At 50.1% G+C, this 14,947-nt stretch overlaps 3 protein-coding genes across 3 annotated transcripts; 1 reads left to right on the top strand and 2 right to left on the bottom strand.

Moving 5' to 3' along the window:
* Positions 1–693: 693 nt before the first annotated feature.
* Positions 694–2,754, bottom strand: EAH_00049340 (hypothetical protein; the record flags this gene model as incomplete). Its single annotated transcript, XM_013391352.1, has 4 exons — positions 694–732; positions 903–990; positions 2,004–2,040; positions 2,517–2,754. 4 exons carry the CDS (start codon positions 2,752–2,754, stop codon positions 694–696), a joined length of 402 nt encoding a protein of 133 aa, XP_013246806.1.
* A 2,976-nt stretch (positions 2,755–5,730) lies between these two features.
* EAH_00049330 (DNA primase, large subunit, putative) lies at positions 5,731–10,810 on the top strand (the record flags this gene model as incomplete). Its single annotated transcript, XM_013391351.1, has 17 exons — positions 5,731–5,921; positions 6,177–6,331; positions 6,643–6,910; positions 7,101–7,171; positions 7,441–7,529; positions 7,738–7,848; positions 8,055–8,112; positions 8,287–8,344; positions 8,471–8,525; positions 8,621–8,684; positions 8,817–8,884; positions 9,050–9,102; positions 9,230–9,284; positions 9,434–9,510; positions 9,706–9,805; positions 10,378–10,447; positions 10,647–10,810. 17 exons carry the CDS (start codon positions 5,731–5,733, stop codon positions 10,808–10,810), a joined length of 1,707 nt encoding a protein of 568 aa, XP_013246805.1.
* Positions 10,811–11,882: 1,072 nt separating this feature from the next.
* EAH_00049320 (phosphatidylserine decarboxylase proenzyme, putative) lies at positions 11,883–13,183 on the bottom strand (the record flags this gene model as incomplete). The annotated part of the gene is made up of 5 exons (XM_013391350.1): positions 11,883–11,981; positions 12,189–12,241; positions 12,479–12,551; positions 12,726–12,842; positions 13,112–13,183. 5 exons carry the CDS (start codon positions 13,181–13,183, stop codon positions 11,883–11,885), a joined length of 414 nt encoding a protein of 137 aa, XP_013246804.1.
* Between the last annotated feature and the right edge of the window lie 1,764 nt (positions 13,184–14,947).

The raw sequence follows: 14,947 nt of genomic DNA, 5'->3' as shown, positions 1-14,947 counted from the left end.
AATAAATAATAATAAATACATTTAAAAAAAATTTTACTATTATAAAGAGGAGACAAACAACAGGAGATAGGCAGACAAAACAAACAAACATAAATAAATAAACAAACAAAAATAATTATAAATAATACACACCAAACAAAAAAACAAACAAAATAAATACTAAAAATGAAGACAACGAAGAAAGAGCAGAAAACAGAGACAGACAGAGAGGGAGAGACAAAGAGAGACAAACAAAAATAAACAAACAAAAATAAACAAACAAAATAAACAAACAAAGTAAACAGAGCAACATAGTAATCGCTTTGATAACAAAAGAAAACAAACAAATAAAGTAACAAACAAACAGGTAGACAAATAAAGAGAAGCGCATGCACACACCAGCCCCAAGAAATAAATAGAAGAGAGACAAACAAAGAAAGACAAACAAAAGCAATAAATAAAAAAAAGATTTAATAAGATAACAAGAGGAGACAAACAAATAAAGAGACAGGCAAACAAACAAACAAACACACACACAAGCATATAAACAAAACAAAGAAAATTATGTTCAAACACAAAGAAATAAACAAAGACATGCAAATAAAGCAAACACAAACAAACGAAAAAATAATAAAGAAGATACACCAGAAAATAAACAAAGATAGACAAACAAAAAGCAGACAAAACAACAAAAAACAAAACCCTTCATACAAATCAATAACGGATCCGCATGCCCATTGCCTCTGGAAAACTCTACAAACCCTAAACCCTAAACCCTAAACCCTAAACCCTAGGCCCTGAATTCTGAGCCTCAAGGAGGTCCCCTCTGCTATGCACTGCGCACCAAACCTTGCGATGCCTCATATACATTACACGTTAAGATGCGTGCAGCTAGGGTTTAGGGTTTAGGGTTTAGGGTTTACTTGAACTGAAGCCTGGTGCGTATTCAACCACTGCATCAGCTTCTCGCGGTTCTTGACCACCCGCGCGGCGTCCCTGACGCGCTCCATCCTGAAGACCCCAAACCCTAAACCCTAAACCCTAAACCCTAAACCCTAAACCCGCCGGGGCCCCGGATCTACACCAACGAAATCTTTGAGACTGCAACAGAAGAGTCAAGGGCTCTTCAGTTTTCAGCCTGCGCAGCTGTGGAAGAGTCTGCTGCTGCTGCTGCAAGTGCTTCAGTCGCTACCCCTGCTGCTGCTGCTGCTGCTGCTGCCGCTGCTGCTGCTGCAGTAAGAGCTGCTGCTGACACTACTAGCGTTTCCCAACCGTCGAGTGGGAGACCTAAGAGCCGATTTCGAAGGTCCTGCTGCTAGTGTGAACAGCATAAACGAAAGCAGCAACAGCAGCAGCAACAGCAGCAGCAACAGCAGCAGCAGCAGCGGGCCGCTTACTTTGCCAGTAGTGGAGCCGCAGACGACTCAGGGCGTCAGGGTTTCTTAAGAAATGAAAATTCAATAGAAAAAAAAACAGAAGGACACAAAATAGGTCCTTGAGGGGTAAACCCTAATCCGCAAACCCTAATAGGCAGACACCGCAGCTGCAGCAGCAGTGGTAGCAGCAGCAGCAGCAGCAGCAGCAGCAAGAGCGCAAGCAGCCTTCACTGAAGAAGAAATACCTTAAGCCTGTTAATTGTTTCAATATTCTCCCGAAATAGACGAAGCGTTGGGCACAAACACTGCGCAAACTTCAACAGCAGCAGCAGCAGCAGCAGAACAGCAGCAGCAGCAGCAAGTCTATAGAACGTAAATCGTAGGAGGGGCCCACCAGCCAGCAACAGCCGCCAGCAACCCCTAAATACAGACATAATTTTACTCTTATTTATGCAATTAACAACACAAAAAACATTTTTTATTACTATACTCTTTATGCTTTATAGTTTTTAATACCGTCAGGTAGCAGCAGGCACGCAGACACGGTGCTGCTACTGCTGCTGCTGCTGCTGCTGTACATTGCTCGTCGCGGCTGTTGCTACTGCTGTTGCTGTTGCTGCTGCTGCTGCTGTTGCTGCTGCTGTTTACTCCATTTGCGTTGGGGTGCCTTGTACTTTTATTCGCTCTAAGGAAGACAAACCCTAAACCCTAAACCATATACCCTAAACCCTAACCCCCAGACCGAGCTGTAGAAGGAGCGCTCGACTTATTCTAAGACAACAATGAAGCAGTACATCTAATAAAAGACTTCATTAAAAGCAGCTGCAACCAACTCAAGTGTATGGGTGTGCTGTGCACGGATGCCCAACGCCCAGCTGGGGCTCCTGTGAAGGAGAGAAGGCCTCTTGCACGGCGCAGCACAGGTTTCTGCAGCTTGCTGCAGCTCGTGCTGCACCTAGTGCTGCAGCTCGTGCTGCAGCTAGTGCTGCAGCTCGCGCTGCAGGGAAGCACAGCCAGGCCTCTGCTGCTGCATGCACAGACCGTCTATACACCTAGTGACTACCTACGGGGCCCTCAGGAGGCAGCGTGCAGGCGTGGAGAAGTGCAGCTGCTAGCACAAACATAATATGCTTCATCTGCTTCTTGTTATCTCCCAAGCACCGTATGCCCTCGGATGCCTCGCCACCCACAACAGGATGAGTGGATCGCTCTCTCTCTGTTGTCGCAGCTGGTAAAAGCAAAGCTCAGCAAAGTTTCTCTCTGCTGCTGCTCTTCTTCGTTTTGTTCCGGCTACAACTCCTGCTGTTGTTGCAGTGGCTGCTGCCGTTGCTGGCGCTTCTGGTGTTTGCTGATAGATCGTCATTAGTACTGCTACTGCTGCTGTTATTGTCAATCTCATTTTTGCTGGTATTGTTGATCTTAGCTGCTACCACTGCCGTAGCGTCTGTTTCCTGCTGGTTCAATAAGCAAGCAGCAAGAGATATAAACTTGAATTGTTTCCCCCCTATCTGCTTAACTTCGTACTTGTGTTTTCTGTGGTCTCTACGAGTTGCTACACGTGTATCAGCGGCTCATCTCTCCTCCAGTTTTTACTTCTCGCAATGACATTGCTGCCTTTTCGTGCAAAGTTTTCGGCTTCCTTTTGTTTTTTTCCTCAAAAACGCTTAAGAAATCCAACATTATTGATATGATGGCGTCTCCGCGTTGCCTGTACGTCTATAATACAAAGCCAGCCCGCTAACTCGAGAACGGGCAGTTAAGGGCTCTACCCAACGCATATCGAAATTCTTCGCCTCTTCGCCCTCCTTCTCGCTTGGAAGAGAGTGTAAATCCAGCAAAAATAAGTCGGATGGTTGTAAGTGACTGCTAAACATCGTTTGTCAAATGATTCTTACCTGGTGTTCTTGTGCATTCTGGATGCCTTCTGGCGATGCTACAAGCTGTGAATGAAACTCCTCAGGTTTTTCCTTACGGGGTTGGTTTGCAGCAGCCACGTCTAACGTTAGGCCATACATCAGTGTTTCGGTGTAGACTAACGGGGTCAGAGGGCAGTGGGTTGTTGAGTGCATTGTTTTGTTATTAACTTATTACGCAGTAAGGAGAAAGTAAAGCCACCACAGCAATGTTGATATTGAGATGCATTATGAATTCGCGCCGAAAGGGATAACGAACTTTCAGTCCTTGCAAATAATGCTGCTCGAAGCCTTGCTTCTCCAGTTCTTCAGCTCATTTCACGCGAGTGCAAGTGCAAATTATGCAAACGTTGTTGGTTGATAAAGAAGCAATGGCGCAGAGGCCCAATGACTTGGAGCTGTTGCGGAGAGGAATGGCCCAGTCACGAATTGCAGCACATCTTGTTACAATTTCTGCTGCGAGGCTACCCCACATGCATGCATAAATACGCTTCCTTGCTGCATGCACTGGCACTATGGACAATTGTTGTGCATGAACTTGGCCCTCCCTAACTGCTGTGCGCTCAACTGTCTCCTCAGAGCGTGAAGAAGACAGCGCCTCCGAGCGGGCAGACGTAGGGACATAGATGAGAGAAAGACAAAAGACTGCTGTCTCCATTCTCGCGGATATATGTTCGCAATAAGAGTTGAATTGAACTTCTTCTCTAGGTCGTGATGGGAGTTTAATTAAACTTCTTCTTTACAGGCCATCCGATTCATCTAATGTTCTGCGCGTTTATCTTCGCAGCACTGGAACATCTGGAAGGCAGGAGGTGGCTATGTGCAGCAGCAGCAGCAGCAGCAGCAGCTCCAAGTAGGGCTTGAAGCAAGAATTTATGGCTTGTGGCGCCTCTAGGGCTCATTCTTTCTAGGGTTTAGGCTACTACAGTTTACTCTTCTTGGGGTTTAGGCTTCTTCAATTTACGCCCTATCGGGTTTATTCTTGCTAGGGCTTAGGTTTCTACAGCCTACGCTTTCTGGGGTGGAGGTTTCTAGGGTTTAGGCTCTAGGGTTTACGCTTCCTAGGGTTTAGGGCTTGCAAGGCTTTGGCTTTCTAGGGTTTAGGATTTCTACTGAGGGTTTTATGGTCTAAGCTTTCCAGAGTTAATATTTTGTAGCGTTTGAGCCCCCAGCATTTATTCTTTGTAATGTGTACACAGTTTCTGCTGGAGGCTTCTAGGCGTTATTCTCGCTAGGGTTTACTCTTCTACGGCCAACTCGTTTAAGAGTTTAGGTCTTCAGGGCGTGCGCCTTCTATTATTGGGGTTTTTAGGGTTTAGGGTTTTAGGGTTTGGGTCATCTAGAGCACTTTGTGCTGAACCCCCCTACTAAGAGCTGCGTTGCAGGCAGCAAAATTCCATAAAGCCCGAGCCCTACACCCTAAACCCTACCCGAACTCTAAACCCTAAACCCTAAACCCTAAACTGAACAGAAGCTGCAGATACTCTCTACAGCACTACTTCCACTCTAAACCCTAAACTCTATACCCTAAGCCTACCGTGCAACTGCCTGCAGCCTGCAAGAAACCACGGGGGAGGAGGCAAGAAGCTTACGCCTGGTTAATGAAAACCTAAACCCTAAACCCTAAACCCTAGACTTGTTAGGGTTTAGGGTTTATTTCTGGAAATGGCGCTGCGCAACAAAGCGCAGCACTGGCCATTCGCGGTCTACGTACACCGGACCATACAAATCAGTGAGCTTGCGTTTATACTGATTAAGAACTTGCTGCTGCTTCATTTTAAGAAGGAGTTGCTGCGGCTGCTGCAGCAAAGCCGTGACGTGGGTCGGCTGCTGCTGCTGCAGCTCCTGGAGCTGCCTTCCGCGCTGCACCACAGCAGCAGCAGCAGCAGCAAACCACCGCTCTATTGCCTGTCTCTGAAGCTCAAACGGTGAGGAGGGTTTGCTGTAGAGCGGCCCTGCAGAGGGAGCACTAACTCTCTTTCCTTTCTCTTTTGTACCGAAGCTCCGCGTACACCCTAGCCATGCTGCTGCTGCTGCTGCTGCTGTTGTTGTTGTTGTTGTTGCTGCTGCTGGGCTCACAGACAGGCCTCCTGCTGCCAGAGACAACCCCTTGAAACAAAACACGCGACTTCGAGGGAGAAACCCGCGACAGGCCATCGCCATAAACCCTAAACGCTAAACCCTAAACCCTAAACCCTAACTCGGGGAGAGCCACCGAGCTGCAGCGGCCTCCATCAGGTGAAATAGCCACACACAGAAGAAGGCATAGCTCTACAACTGAAAAAAATGGTTTAGGGTTTAGGGTTTATGCTCTAGGGTTTAGGGTTTGCATCGCACAATTCGCTATTAAGCGCTCCGCCGTCGCCAGTGCAGACAGTAAACCCTAAACCCTAAACCCTAAACCCTGATCAGTAAGACACTATTATTCCATCTTTAGGGGAAGATGACGATGGTTAGAAAGAATGCTTAACAGACAGCTGGGGCCCCAAGAAGACCCGTCTACAGCAGCAGCAGCAGCAGCAGCAGCAGCAGCAATGCTGCTGCTGCTGCTGGGGCTGAGTGGTTTGAGGGGTGGGGTTGTTGTACTTCTTCTTCCTTCTCCTTTTTGCGAGAAGGCAATTAAAGCTGCCGTTTATTTGATTTTTCTTTTAAGGTGTACCTACACCTGAGGCCTTGAGAAGAAGCCAGCAAACAACAGCAGCCCAGACAGCTGCTGGGGTTCGGAGCCTAGGAATTAGGGTTTAGGGTTTAGGGTTTACGTGTTTGTTTGTGTATGCATGGTGTTACGAGTTAATTCTTCTTCTTTATAGGGGCGTCAACGCATGCGTGGCGGCGGGGGGGAGAGCCTTCACCCGCCTCTTGGGCTTCTCGAGGGTCTAGGGTTTAGGGTTTAGGGTTTAGGGTTTAGGAAGATGCCGTATCCGTCTCGCCCATCTGAAATGCATAGAGCCGTCAGTTTGCTGGGGCGATTTTCGCACCCCATTGGGGTGTATGATCAGCCGCCTCCTGCAATAAACACTCATGTGGATGTCTTTGAGTCTGCGACTGCGCACCGCCTACGGGGTAAACCCTAAACCCTAAACCCTAAACCCTAACCCTAAGACCCCTAAACCCTAACAATACACCCTAGCAGCAATCCCTAATCCCTATTCCTAATCCGTAGCCACAAACCCTAAACCCTAAACCCTAAAACCCCAGCCCTCAACCGTAGCTGCAAACCCTAAACCCCAAACCCTAACCCTAAACCCTGGCCGCAAATGATTGGCAGGAAACAGCAGCTGTACGACAGAGCGGATATCATCTTGCCCTGAGCTAGGGTGTGGAATTAGGGTTTAGGGTTTAGGGTTTAGGGTTTAGGGTTTGGGGTTGCGCAGTGCTGCACTTCCTGGACGAAAAGTTCGGGCTAGATTCCTCTGCAAACCCCGGGGTGCTGCGGGCTGCACCATCAACGCCAGCAGCAGCAGCAGCAGCAGCAGCAGGAAGTGATGGTGCAGCAGCAAAACCGCTGTACATACAGCTGGAAGAGATGCTGCAGGAAGGAGGACTGATGCTGCCGCTTGCTGCAGCAGCAACAGCAACTGAGCAGCAGCGAAGGGAAGTAGCAGAGAGAGACGCCATGTCGCACTTCGCTCTCCGCCTCGCGTAAACCCTAAACCCTAAACCCTAAACCCTAAACCCTAGAGGAGCAGCAAACTGTTTGAGAGGGTTTACGTGCATGAGTTTTGCCTGGGGGAAGTATTTGCTGGCTGAGGAGGTGGGATTTAGGGTTTGCTTTGCGGGATTAGGGTTTAGGGTTTAGGGTTTAGGGTTTGAGGCTTTGCTTGCTACACAGGTTCAGCAGAGACCGCGACAGGCAGCGGTGGCTGGTGCAGCAGGAGTGCCGTCTCTTCATGTACAGATTTGGTAAACCCTAAACCCTCTAAATCCTAAACCCTAAACCCTAAACACTTTAAACCCTTAATACTTGAGACAGCGGACCTCTGCATATGTATGTTTTGCTGCTGCGACATTGATGGCAAGGGTTTAGGGTTTAGGGTTTGCCTTAGGGTTTGGTGGTGAGGAGTGGGGGGGGCGGGACGGGGGGGACTCAGGGCGTGCAATTACACCTGAGGGTTTAGGGTTTAGGGTTTAGGGTTTAGGGTTTAGGGTTTTGAACGGGCATTTGCATGCAGACAGACTTTGTGCATTTCGAGGGCTTGAAGATGCATCGCTGAGTTTGCTTTCGAGTTTTCTGCAGCAGGAAGGGATCAACTACGCCTGTGTAGGGAATGAGGGTTTAGGGTTTAGGGTTTAGGGTTTAGGGTTTAGAATTAGGGTCCAGTGCTGGGGAGTTTACCAAATAGTTCGGGGTTTTGGGGTTGCCGTAGGGAGCGTCAACTCAAGACAAGAGAAGCACTTGCATCCTTCTCAACGAAAGTTAGTGTTTAGGGTTTAGGGTTTAGGGTTTAGGGTTTAGGGTTTGCGTGCAGGTGCCGCGTCCGCGAGACCCTGTCGCGGGTTCGCCTGTGGAAAAATTGTGGCGAGCTGCCACCGCCTTTTTGAGGGGCAATATGGCTCAGCAAGTGCAGCATTTATACATCGTAAACCCTAAACCCTAAACCCTAAACCCTAAACCCTTCCTCTCTTAGTAAAGCCCTTAGGGTTTACGCGTCTTTGACGCTGAATATAAAGACCCCTGTACCCTGGGCATTGTGCCGTCTACCTTTAACTCTTTTAAGACCCTAAACATTAGGGTTTAGGGTTTAGGGTTTAGGGTTTAGGGTTTAGTGCTTGGTCTACCTCTCAGGTCCCTTGCTTTCCAGATGCCGGCCAGCTGGTCAGGAACCGTCGAGTGTATATTCAAAGTAAGGGTTTACTGGTAGGGGTTTAGGGTTTAGGGTCTAGGGTTTTAAGGCTGTGTATTAGTTGTATGGCTGTCACTTCTGCTTCCAACCCTGAGACGCCGCACGCTTTGGGGAGCGAGAATCAAAGAATTAGGGTTTAGGGTTTAGGGTTTAGGGTTTAGGGGTGCGTTGCAGATATGATGGCGTACGTGCCTGACTTTGAGTTGGGCACTGTTCTCTGCGGAAAGCTGAGGTGTGTTCGCGAGTACCAGCAAACCCTAAACCCTAAACCCTAAACCTTGAACCCTTAGAGATTGCGAGCCCTTTGGGAGGTGGAGTTTAGGGTTTAGGGTTTAGGGTTTGGTTGCGGTGTCTGCAGAGCAGCAATGAACGCCTCTTTTGACTTACTGGAAGGTCGCCAGATTACTCTGCAGGTGCCTATACACTCCAAACCCTCAATAACCGGCTGCGCAGGGTTTAGGGTTTAGGGTTTAGGGTTTAGGGTTTAGGGTTTGGTGGTTTTGTGCAGAACACAGTCTTTTCTGACTCGCGAGTAGGGAAGCTCCTAAGCGCTGCTCCCAATGTCTACTTGGGTGAGTGTGTAGCGGGGGTTTAGGGTTTAGGGTTTAGGGTTTAGGGCTGGGGGCATATATGGAGAGATAGTGTTCAGGGTTGAGGAAACAGTGCCTAGGGTTTAGGGTTTAGGGTTTAGGGTTTGTGCGCAGGGAGAGACTTCAGCAACAATACAGTAAAAAGTACAGAAGAGCGCCTGACGCCTCAGTCGATAAAACATGTTCGTAATAAACCCTAAACCGTAAACCCTAAACCCTTGCTGCCTTCCTATCGAGCACTAGGCGCAGAGGTAGAGTGCTTCTGAATCGCTTGCCGATGGTTTAGCTTAGTGCTTAGCTTAGGGTTTAGGGTTTAGGGTTTAGGGTTTGTCGTTGAGGGTTTACAGGTGTACAAGAACTCCTTCCCGCCCTGCATGCGCCGTCTATACGAGAGCTACATGTAATCCTAAACCCTAAACCCTAAACCCTAACGAGAAACGTGATCAAGTCGACAGTCTGTGTTGCTGCTACTACAGCTGCTACTGCTGCTACGCCTATTGCTGTTGCTGCTGCTGCTGCTGCTGCAGGGCGGAGCATCACCTTCGTCACGGCGGCCGCATGCAGCTGTGGCTCTTCTTCAAAGTGAGCAGCAGCAACAGCAACAGCAACTGCAGCAGCAGCAGCAGCAGATGCCGCTCTCTTGGCCTGTTGAGGCTAGTCCGGGATCTAGGGCTTATTTAGGGGTTAGGGTTTAGGGTTTAGGGTTTAGGGTTTAGGGTTTTGTCGTTTAGGGAGCCGGAATGACGCTTGAGGAGAATCTTCAGTTCAACAGACAAGTCTGGCGAGAACCGCAGAAATTTGATAAGGAGTACTTCCTAAACCCTAAACCCTAAACCCTAAACCCTAAAGCTGTAACGAGTGCCTGCAGTCTTCTATCGTGGGTCGCTGAAAGGTTAGAACGTGCGCTGCCAGGGTTTGCATTTTTAGGGTTTAGAGCCTAGGGCCTAGGGCTTAGGGTTTAGGGTTTAGGGTTTAGGGTTTAGGGTTTAGGGTGTATCTGCAGGCACGCGTACAACATAAGGCACATGTACGGCTTGGAGGGGAAGAGGGCAAACTATGCGCCTTTTAGATGCTCACAAATCATCAGCGGAGCTGTTACGGGAGTAAACCCTAAACCCTAAACCCTAATTGCTTCCCAGAGATCTCCGCTGTAGAGCCATTCACCATCAGCAATCGCAGCAGCAACTGCAGCAGCAGCAGCAGCAGCAAGTGAAGCAGCAGCAAGTGCATCAGCAGCAGCAGCAGCAGCAAGTGAAGCAGTAGCAAATACAGCAGGAGGGGGGGCGGCGCAGCGCCAGCCCTAGACCCTAAACCCTAAACCCTCGATTTGGCTGTCTGTAAATTCAGAACCCCGGCACAGGAGATGCGCACGGCTGCCCTTTTAAAACGCATGACATAAAAAGACTTCAAAGACTCCTTGAAGATTGGGGCTTGACCTGTACCGAAACCCTAAACCCTAAACCCTAAACCCTAAACCCTAAACCCTAAGAATAAGCCTTCAATGCTGTGCGGTTTATGTATCCTATGCCAGAATAAGCCTCAAGCCCTAGAAACCTATAACCCTAAACCCTAAACCCTATTTGTTTTATAAACCCTAAACCCTAATTGTTTTATAAACCCTAAACCCTTATTCTTGTGGTTCTGTTTAGACAAGGAGCTGCGCCCCGTGCTGCAGCTGGCAGAGAAGGGAGACTACCAACTTGCATGCAAAGATTACTTCATACAAACACACCCTAACAGCGCAGGTAAATGCTGCTGCTGCTGCTGCTGCTGCTGCTGCTGCTGTTGCTGCTGCTGCTGGCGCTGCTGCTGTACTTGCTGGTGGTGCTGCTGCTGTACCTGTTGCTGTGCGTGCTGCTGCTGCCTCTGTAACTGCTGCTGCTGAAAGGCTACGACCCGTTGCTGCAGCTGTACCTGCTGCTGCTGCTGCTGCTGCTGCTGCAGGTGATGATGTGGGGAACCACCCCAACGCATTCTTCGCTGCTTCGCGTCGGTTCTTCGCAGCAGCAGCAGCAGCAGCAACAGGAGGTGCTGCTGCTGCAAAAGGGAAGCAGCCTGCAGCAGCAGCAGCAGATGCGGCTTCGCAAGACAGTGACATGCCTCCTTAAGGCCGCAGGGTATCTGCTGCAGCAGTTGCAGCAGCAGCAGCTTGCTGCAGCAGCAGCATTAGCCTGCTGCAGCTGGAGAAGCAGCAGCTTCCTGCTGTAGCAGCAGACGCAGCAGCATGCTGCTGCAGGTAGAGACACAGCAGCTTGCTGCTACTGCAGCTAGAGACGCAGCAGCTTCCTGCTGCTGCAGATGCTGCAGCAGCTTCTTGCTGCTGCAGCAGCGACTCAGGGGAGAACTGCCCGCTTATTCTTTTTCTCACAGCAGCAACAACACACATCACCGCAAAGCTGGCTAGCTAGCTACAGAACTATCTAAGCAAGTAGCTAGCTAGCTGTGTAGCTAGCTAGCTAGCTACAAACTACTTAGGGGAAGCAATGAGGGAGCCTCGGTACAGCGGCTTACGCAGCAGACTGCGCGCTGTTGCGGGCCTTGCTGCTGCTGTTTCTGCTGCTGCTGCTGCAGCTGCTGCTGGCATTCTATAAGCTGTTTGCTCTGAGGAGATCCGCCTGCTTAGTAGCTGGCTAATGAGCTAGCTAGCTAACTAGCTAGCTAGCTAGCTAGCCGGCCAGCGATAGACTTGGAAACAAAAGAGAGTTTACGGGCGTCGGGCTGTACACTGCGAGGCCTCTGCAGCAAGGCAAGCAGCTAGCTGTCTCTCTTGCTGATGGGGCTGGGGGCTCCAACCTCTGCCCCTCAAAACCAGCTAGCTAGCTAGTTAGCTTGCTAGCTAGCTAGCCAAGGGCTGCGAGCTCAGCCTGCAGCAGCGGGGGCCCGTACCTCCCAGGCAGCAAACGGGAGCAGCACCCCGAAGTTTCAGCCGCCTATCCCCAGGGTTAGCTAGCTAGCTAGCTAGCTAGCTAGGCAACTAGCCAGCTAGCTAGCTAGGCAACTAGCCAGCTAGCTAGGTAGCTGGGTAACTAGCCAGCGAACTAGCTCGGCAACTAGCTAGATAGCTAGCTAGGCAACTAGCCAGCTAGCTTAACCGCTAGCTAGTTCGGTAGCTAGCTAGCTAGCTAGCTAGCTAACCAGCAAAGCAAATCGATAGACAGCTAGCTAGCTAGCTAGCGGGCGTCAATAGTGAATGAACTTCCTGCTACTTTCGTCCTTTGCTACCACAGGGGGCCCCACACCCCCAAGTCTGCTGCCAGCGCGAATCTTGTCTCCTGCTGCCTGCAGCAGCAACACAGACCTCCACACTCGGCTGGCTAGCTAGCTAGCTAGCTAGCTATCCAGCTAGCTAACTGTCTGGCTAGCTACCCAGGGGAATGGCTATGTACCCCCAGCTACCCACAGGCACGCTAGGGTTTAGGGTTTGAGAAGCGCTTGGGCTTAGGAGGCCCCATTAGGGTTTACGAGGGTTTAGGGTTTAGGGTTTACAACGGAGAACTCGAAGTCATGAGGGGCCTCAAACACCAAGACAATAGTGCTGCCTAACCGAAACTCCCCAACATGCGACCCCACACTGAAGTGCAAGGGTTTATCTGCAGTGCACACACGCCCTAGGGTTTAGGGTTTAGGGTTTACAAGGCACGCCCGAGGTGGCTGAGGGTTTAGCTGCCGCCGCTTCAATAAACTCCTCCTGCTGTGAGGGCTTCGGCCTACACACGCCGTGGAACCGTCACAAGGGTTTAGGGTTTAGGGTTTAGGTATTAGGGTTTAGGGTTTACCCCTGTACGTCCTGATGTCTACATCTCCGCCCAAGTGCCTCAGCACCACGCGGTCTTGGTTTGTCCTCAAGTCCTGCACAGCAAACCCTAAACCCTAAACCCTAAACCCTAAACCCTTGATTTTGAATTCTACGCATCAGGAAAGGTTTGTTGAATTAGAAAAAAAGGTTTGAGGGTTTGATGGGTGGCTGCTGCTCCCTGCTGCTGGAGGATCGCTAGGGTTTAGGGTTTAGGGTTTAGGGTTTACGGGTTCTTTCTCTAGGCGGATGTCTCCGACGTTGCAGGCAGCAACTGCAGCAACGTGCAGACCCCCGCCAATCCAAGTGCCGCTTAGAATGACGCGCTCTTGCACACTGAAGATATCCTGAACACAAACCCTAAACCCTAAACCCTAAACCCTAAACCCTAAACCCTAAACCCTAGGACATTTGCAACATGGAGATCTCTCGTTTAAAACGCGCATCTGCGCCAGTCCAGCGCTAGCCCCTCTCGATCAGCCTTAAACCCTAAACCTTAAACCCTAAACCCTAAACCCTAAACCCTAAACCCTAAACCCTAAGCCTTTCTTACATTGAATTTAGCGAGGAAAGACCTAAAAACAGGCAAACACTCCCCATGCATGTGCCTCCGCACAGTTTGAGTGAAGTCGCAGGGGGCGTGAAAATGATGATAGTGATGCGGAGCCAAGTGCAATACGCAGTACATTAGCTGCAGCAAATCAACCAGCAGCAGCAGCAGCAGCAGCAGCAAATGAAGTAGAAGCAGCAGCAGCAAATGAAGTAGAGGCAGCAGCAGCAGCAAATGAAGTAGAAGCAGCAGCAAATGAAGTAGAGGCAGCAGCAGCAGCAAATGAAGTAGAGGCAGCAGCAGCAAATGAGGAAGAAGCAGCAGCAGCAAGTGAAGTAGAGGCAGCAGCAGCAAATGAAGTAGAGGCAGCAGCAGCAGCAAATGAAGTAGAAGCAGCAGCAGCAAATGAAGTAGAAGCAGCAGCAGCAGATCACACTGGTGAAGAGCCTAGTGCAGCACGTAGTACATCAGTTTCAGCAGATACAGCAGCAGCAGCAGCAGCAAATGAAGCAGCAGCAGCAGGTTTTAGTAGTGGTGGTAGTAGTGATGAAAAGCCAAGTGCAGCACGCACTCCTTCAGTAGCAGCAGCAGCAGCCAATGACGCAGCAGCAGCAAATGAAGCAGCAGCACAAGAACCAGCAGCAGCACAAACACCAGCACCCACAGTCGTCTACAGTAGCAGGGGTGCACGGCAGCAGCAGCAGCAACAGAGCAGCAGCAGCAATACAGCAGCAGCAAACGAAGCAGCAGCAGCACCACGGCACTAGCGTCATCTGCGGAAGCAGCAGACGCAGCAGCACAAGCAGCAGCAGCAGCACACGCAGTAGCAGCAGCAGCACAAGCAGCACCATCGGCAGCGAAGCAAATAACACACAACAAGCAGCAGAAACAGCAGCACCGTCAGCAGCAGCAACAGCAGTAGCAGAAGACAAAGCAGCACAAAAACAAGCAGCAGCACCATCAACCAAAGAGGCAGCAGCACCATCAGCAGCCCGAGAAGCAGCAGCAACAGCAGCGGAAGCAGCATCATCATCATCAGGCCAAGCAGCATCAGCAGCACCATCACAAGCAGCAGCATCAGCAACACCCCATGCAGCAGCAGCACTAGCCCAAGCAGCAGCAGCAGCAGCAGCAGCAGCATCAACCCAACCAGCAGCAGCAGCAGCATCAACCCAACTAGCAGCAGCAGCAGCACCAGCCCAACCAGCCCAACCAGCAGCAGCAGCAGCAGCCCAACCAGCAGCAGCAGCAGCAGCACCAGCCCAACCAGCAGCCCAACCAGCAGCAGCAGCAGCAGCAGCAGCAGCAGCAGCAGCAGCAGCAGCAGACCTTATTTCCTTGTTTGGCGGTGGGGGTGGTCCCAAGGAAGCCCTTGAGGCTGTACGTCGCTCCTTTCACCTGCGGCACTCGATCCCCCTCCACCGCACCTAAGATTGAGACCGTGCAGTCGCACGGGCTCACCTGCATGTACACCCCAAACCCTCAGACACACTAATAAACTTACCCTCGTACACTAAACCTGCATGTACACCCCAAACCCTCAGACACAATAAAAAACTAACCCTCGTAAACTAAACCCTCAGACACAAACCCTCTTTAACCCTCAGGCACAAATAAACTAACCCTTGTAAACTAAACCCTCAGACACAAACCCTCTTTAACCCTCAGGCACACTAAAAAACTAACCCTCGTACACTAAACCCTCAGACACAAACCCTCTTTAACCCTCAGGCACACTAACCCTCATAATATAAACCCTCTTGGAAACAAACCCTCATACCCTTATAAACCCTAATAACCCCCTATAAACAAACCTTTAAAAACCCTAATAAACCCTCGTAAACCCTATAAACCCTAATGAACAAACCCTTATAAACACTAATAAACCTCTATAAGCCCTCA

Source organism: Eimeria acervulina, genomic scaffold (assembly GCF_000499425.1).
Source record: "Eimeria acervulina Houghton genomic scaffold, Eah_scaff795, whole genome shotgun sequence".
In the NCBI taxonomy this organism is placed as follows: domain Eukaryota; phylum Apicomplexa; class Conoidasida; order Eucoccidiorida; family Eimeriidae; genus Eimeria; species Eimeria acervulina.
Note: the sequence above shows the minus strand (reverse complement) of the source record. Positions and strands in the feature narration are given on the sequence as shown.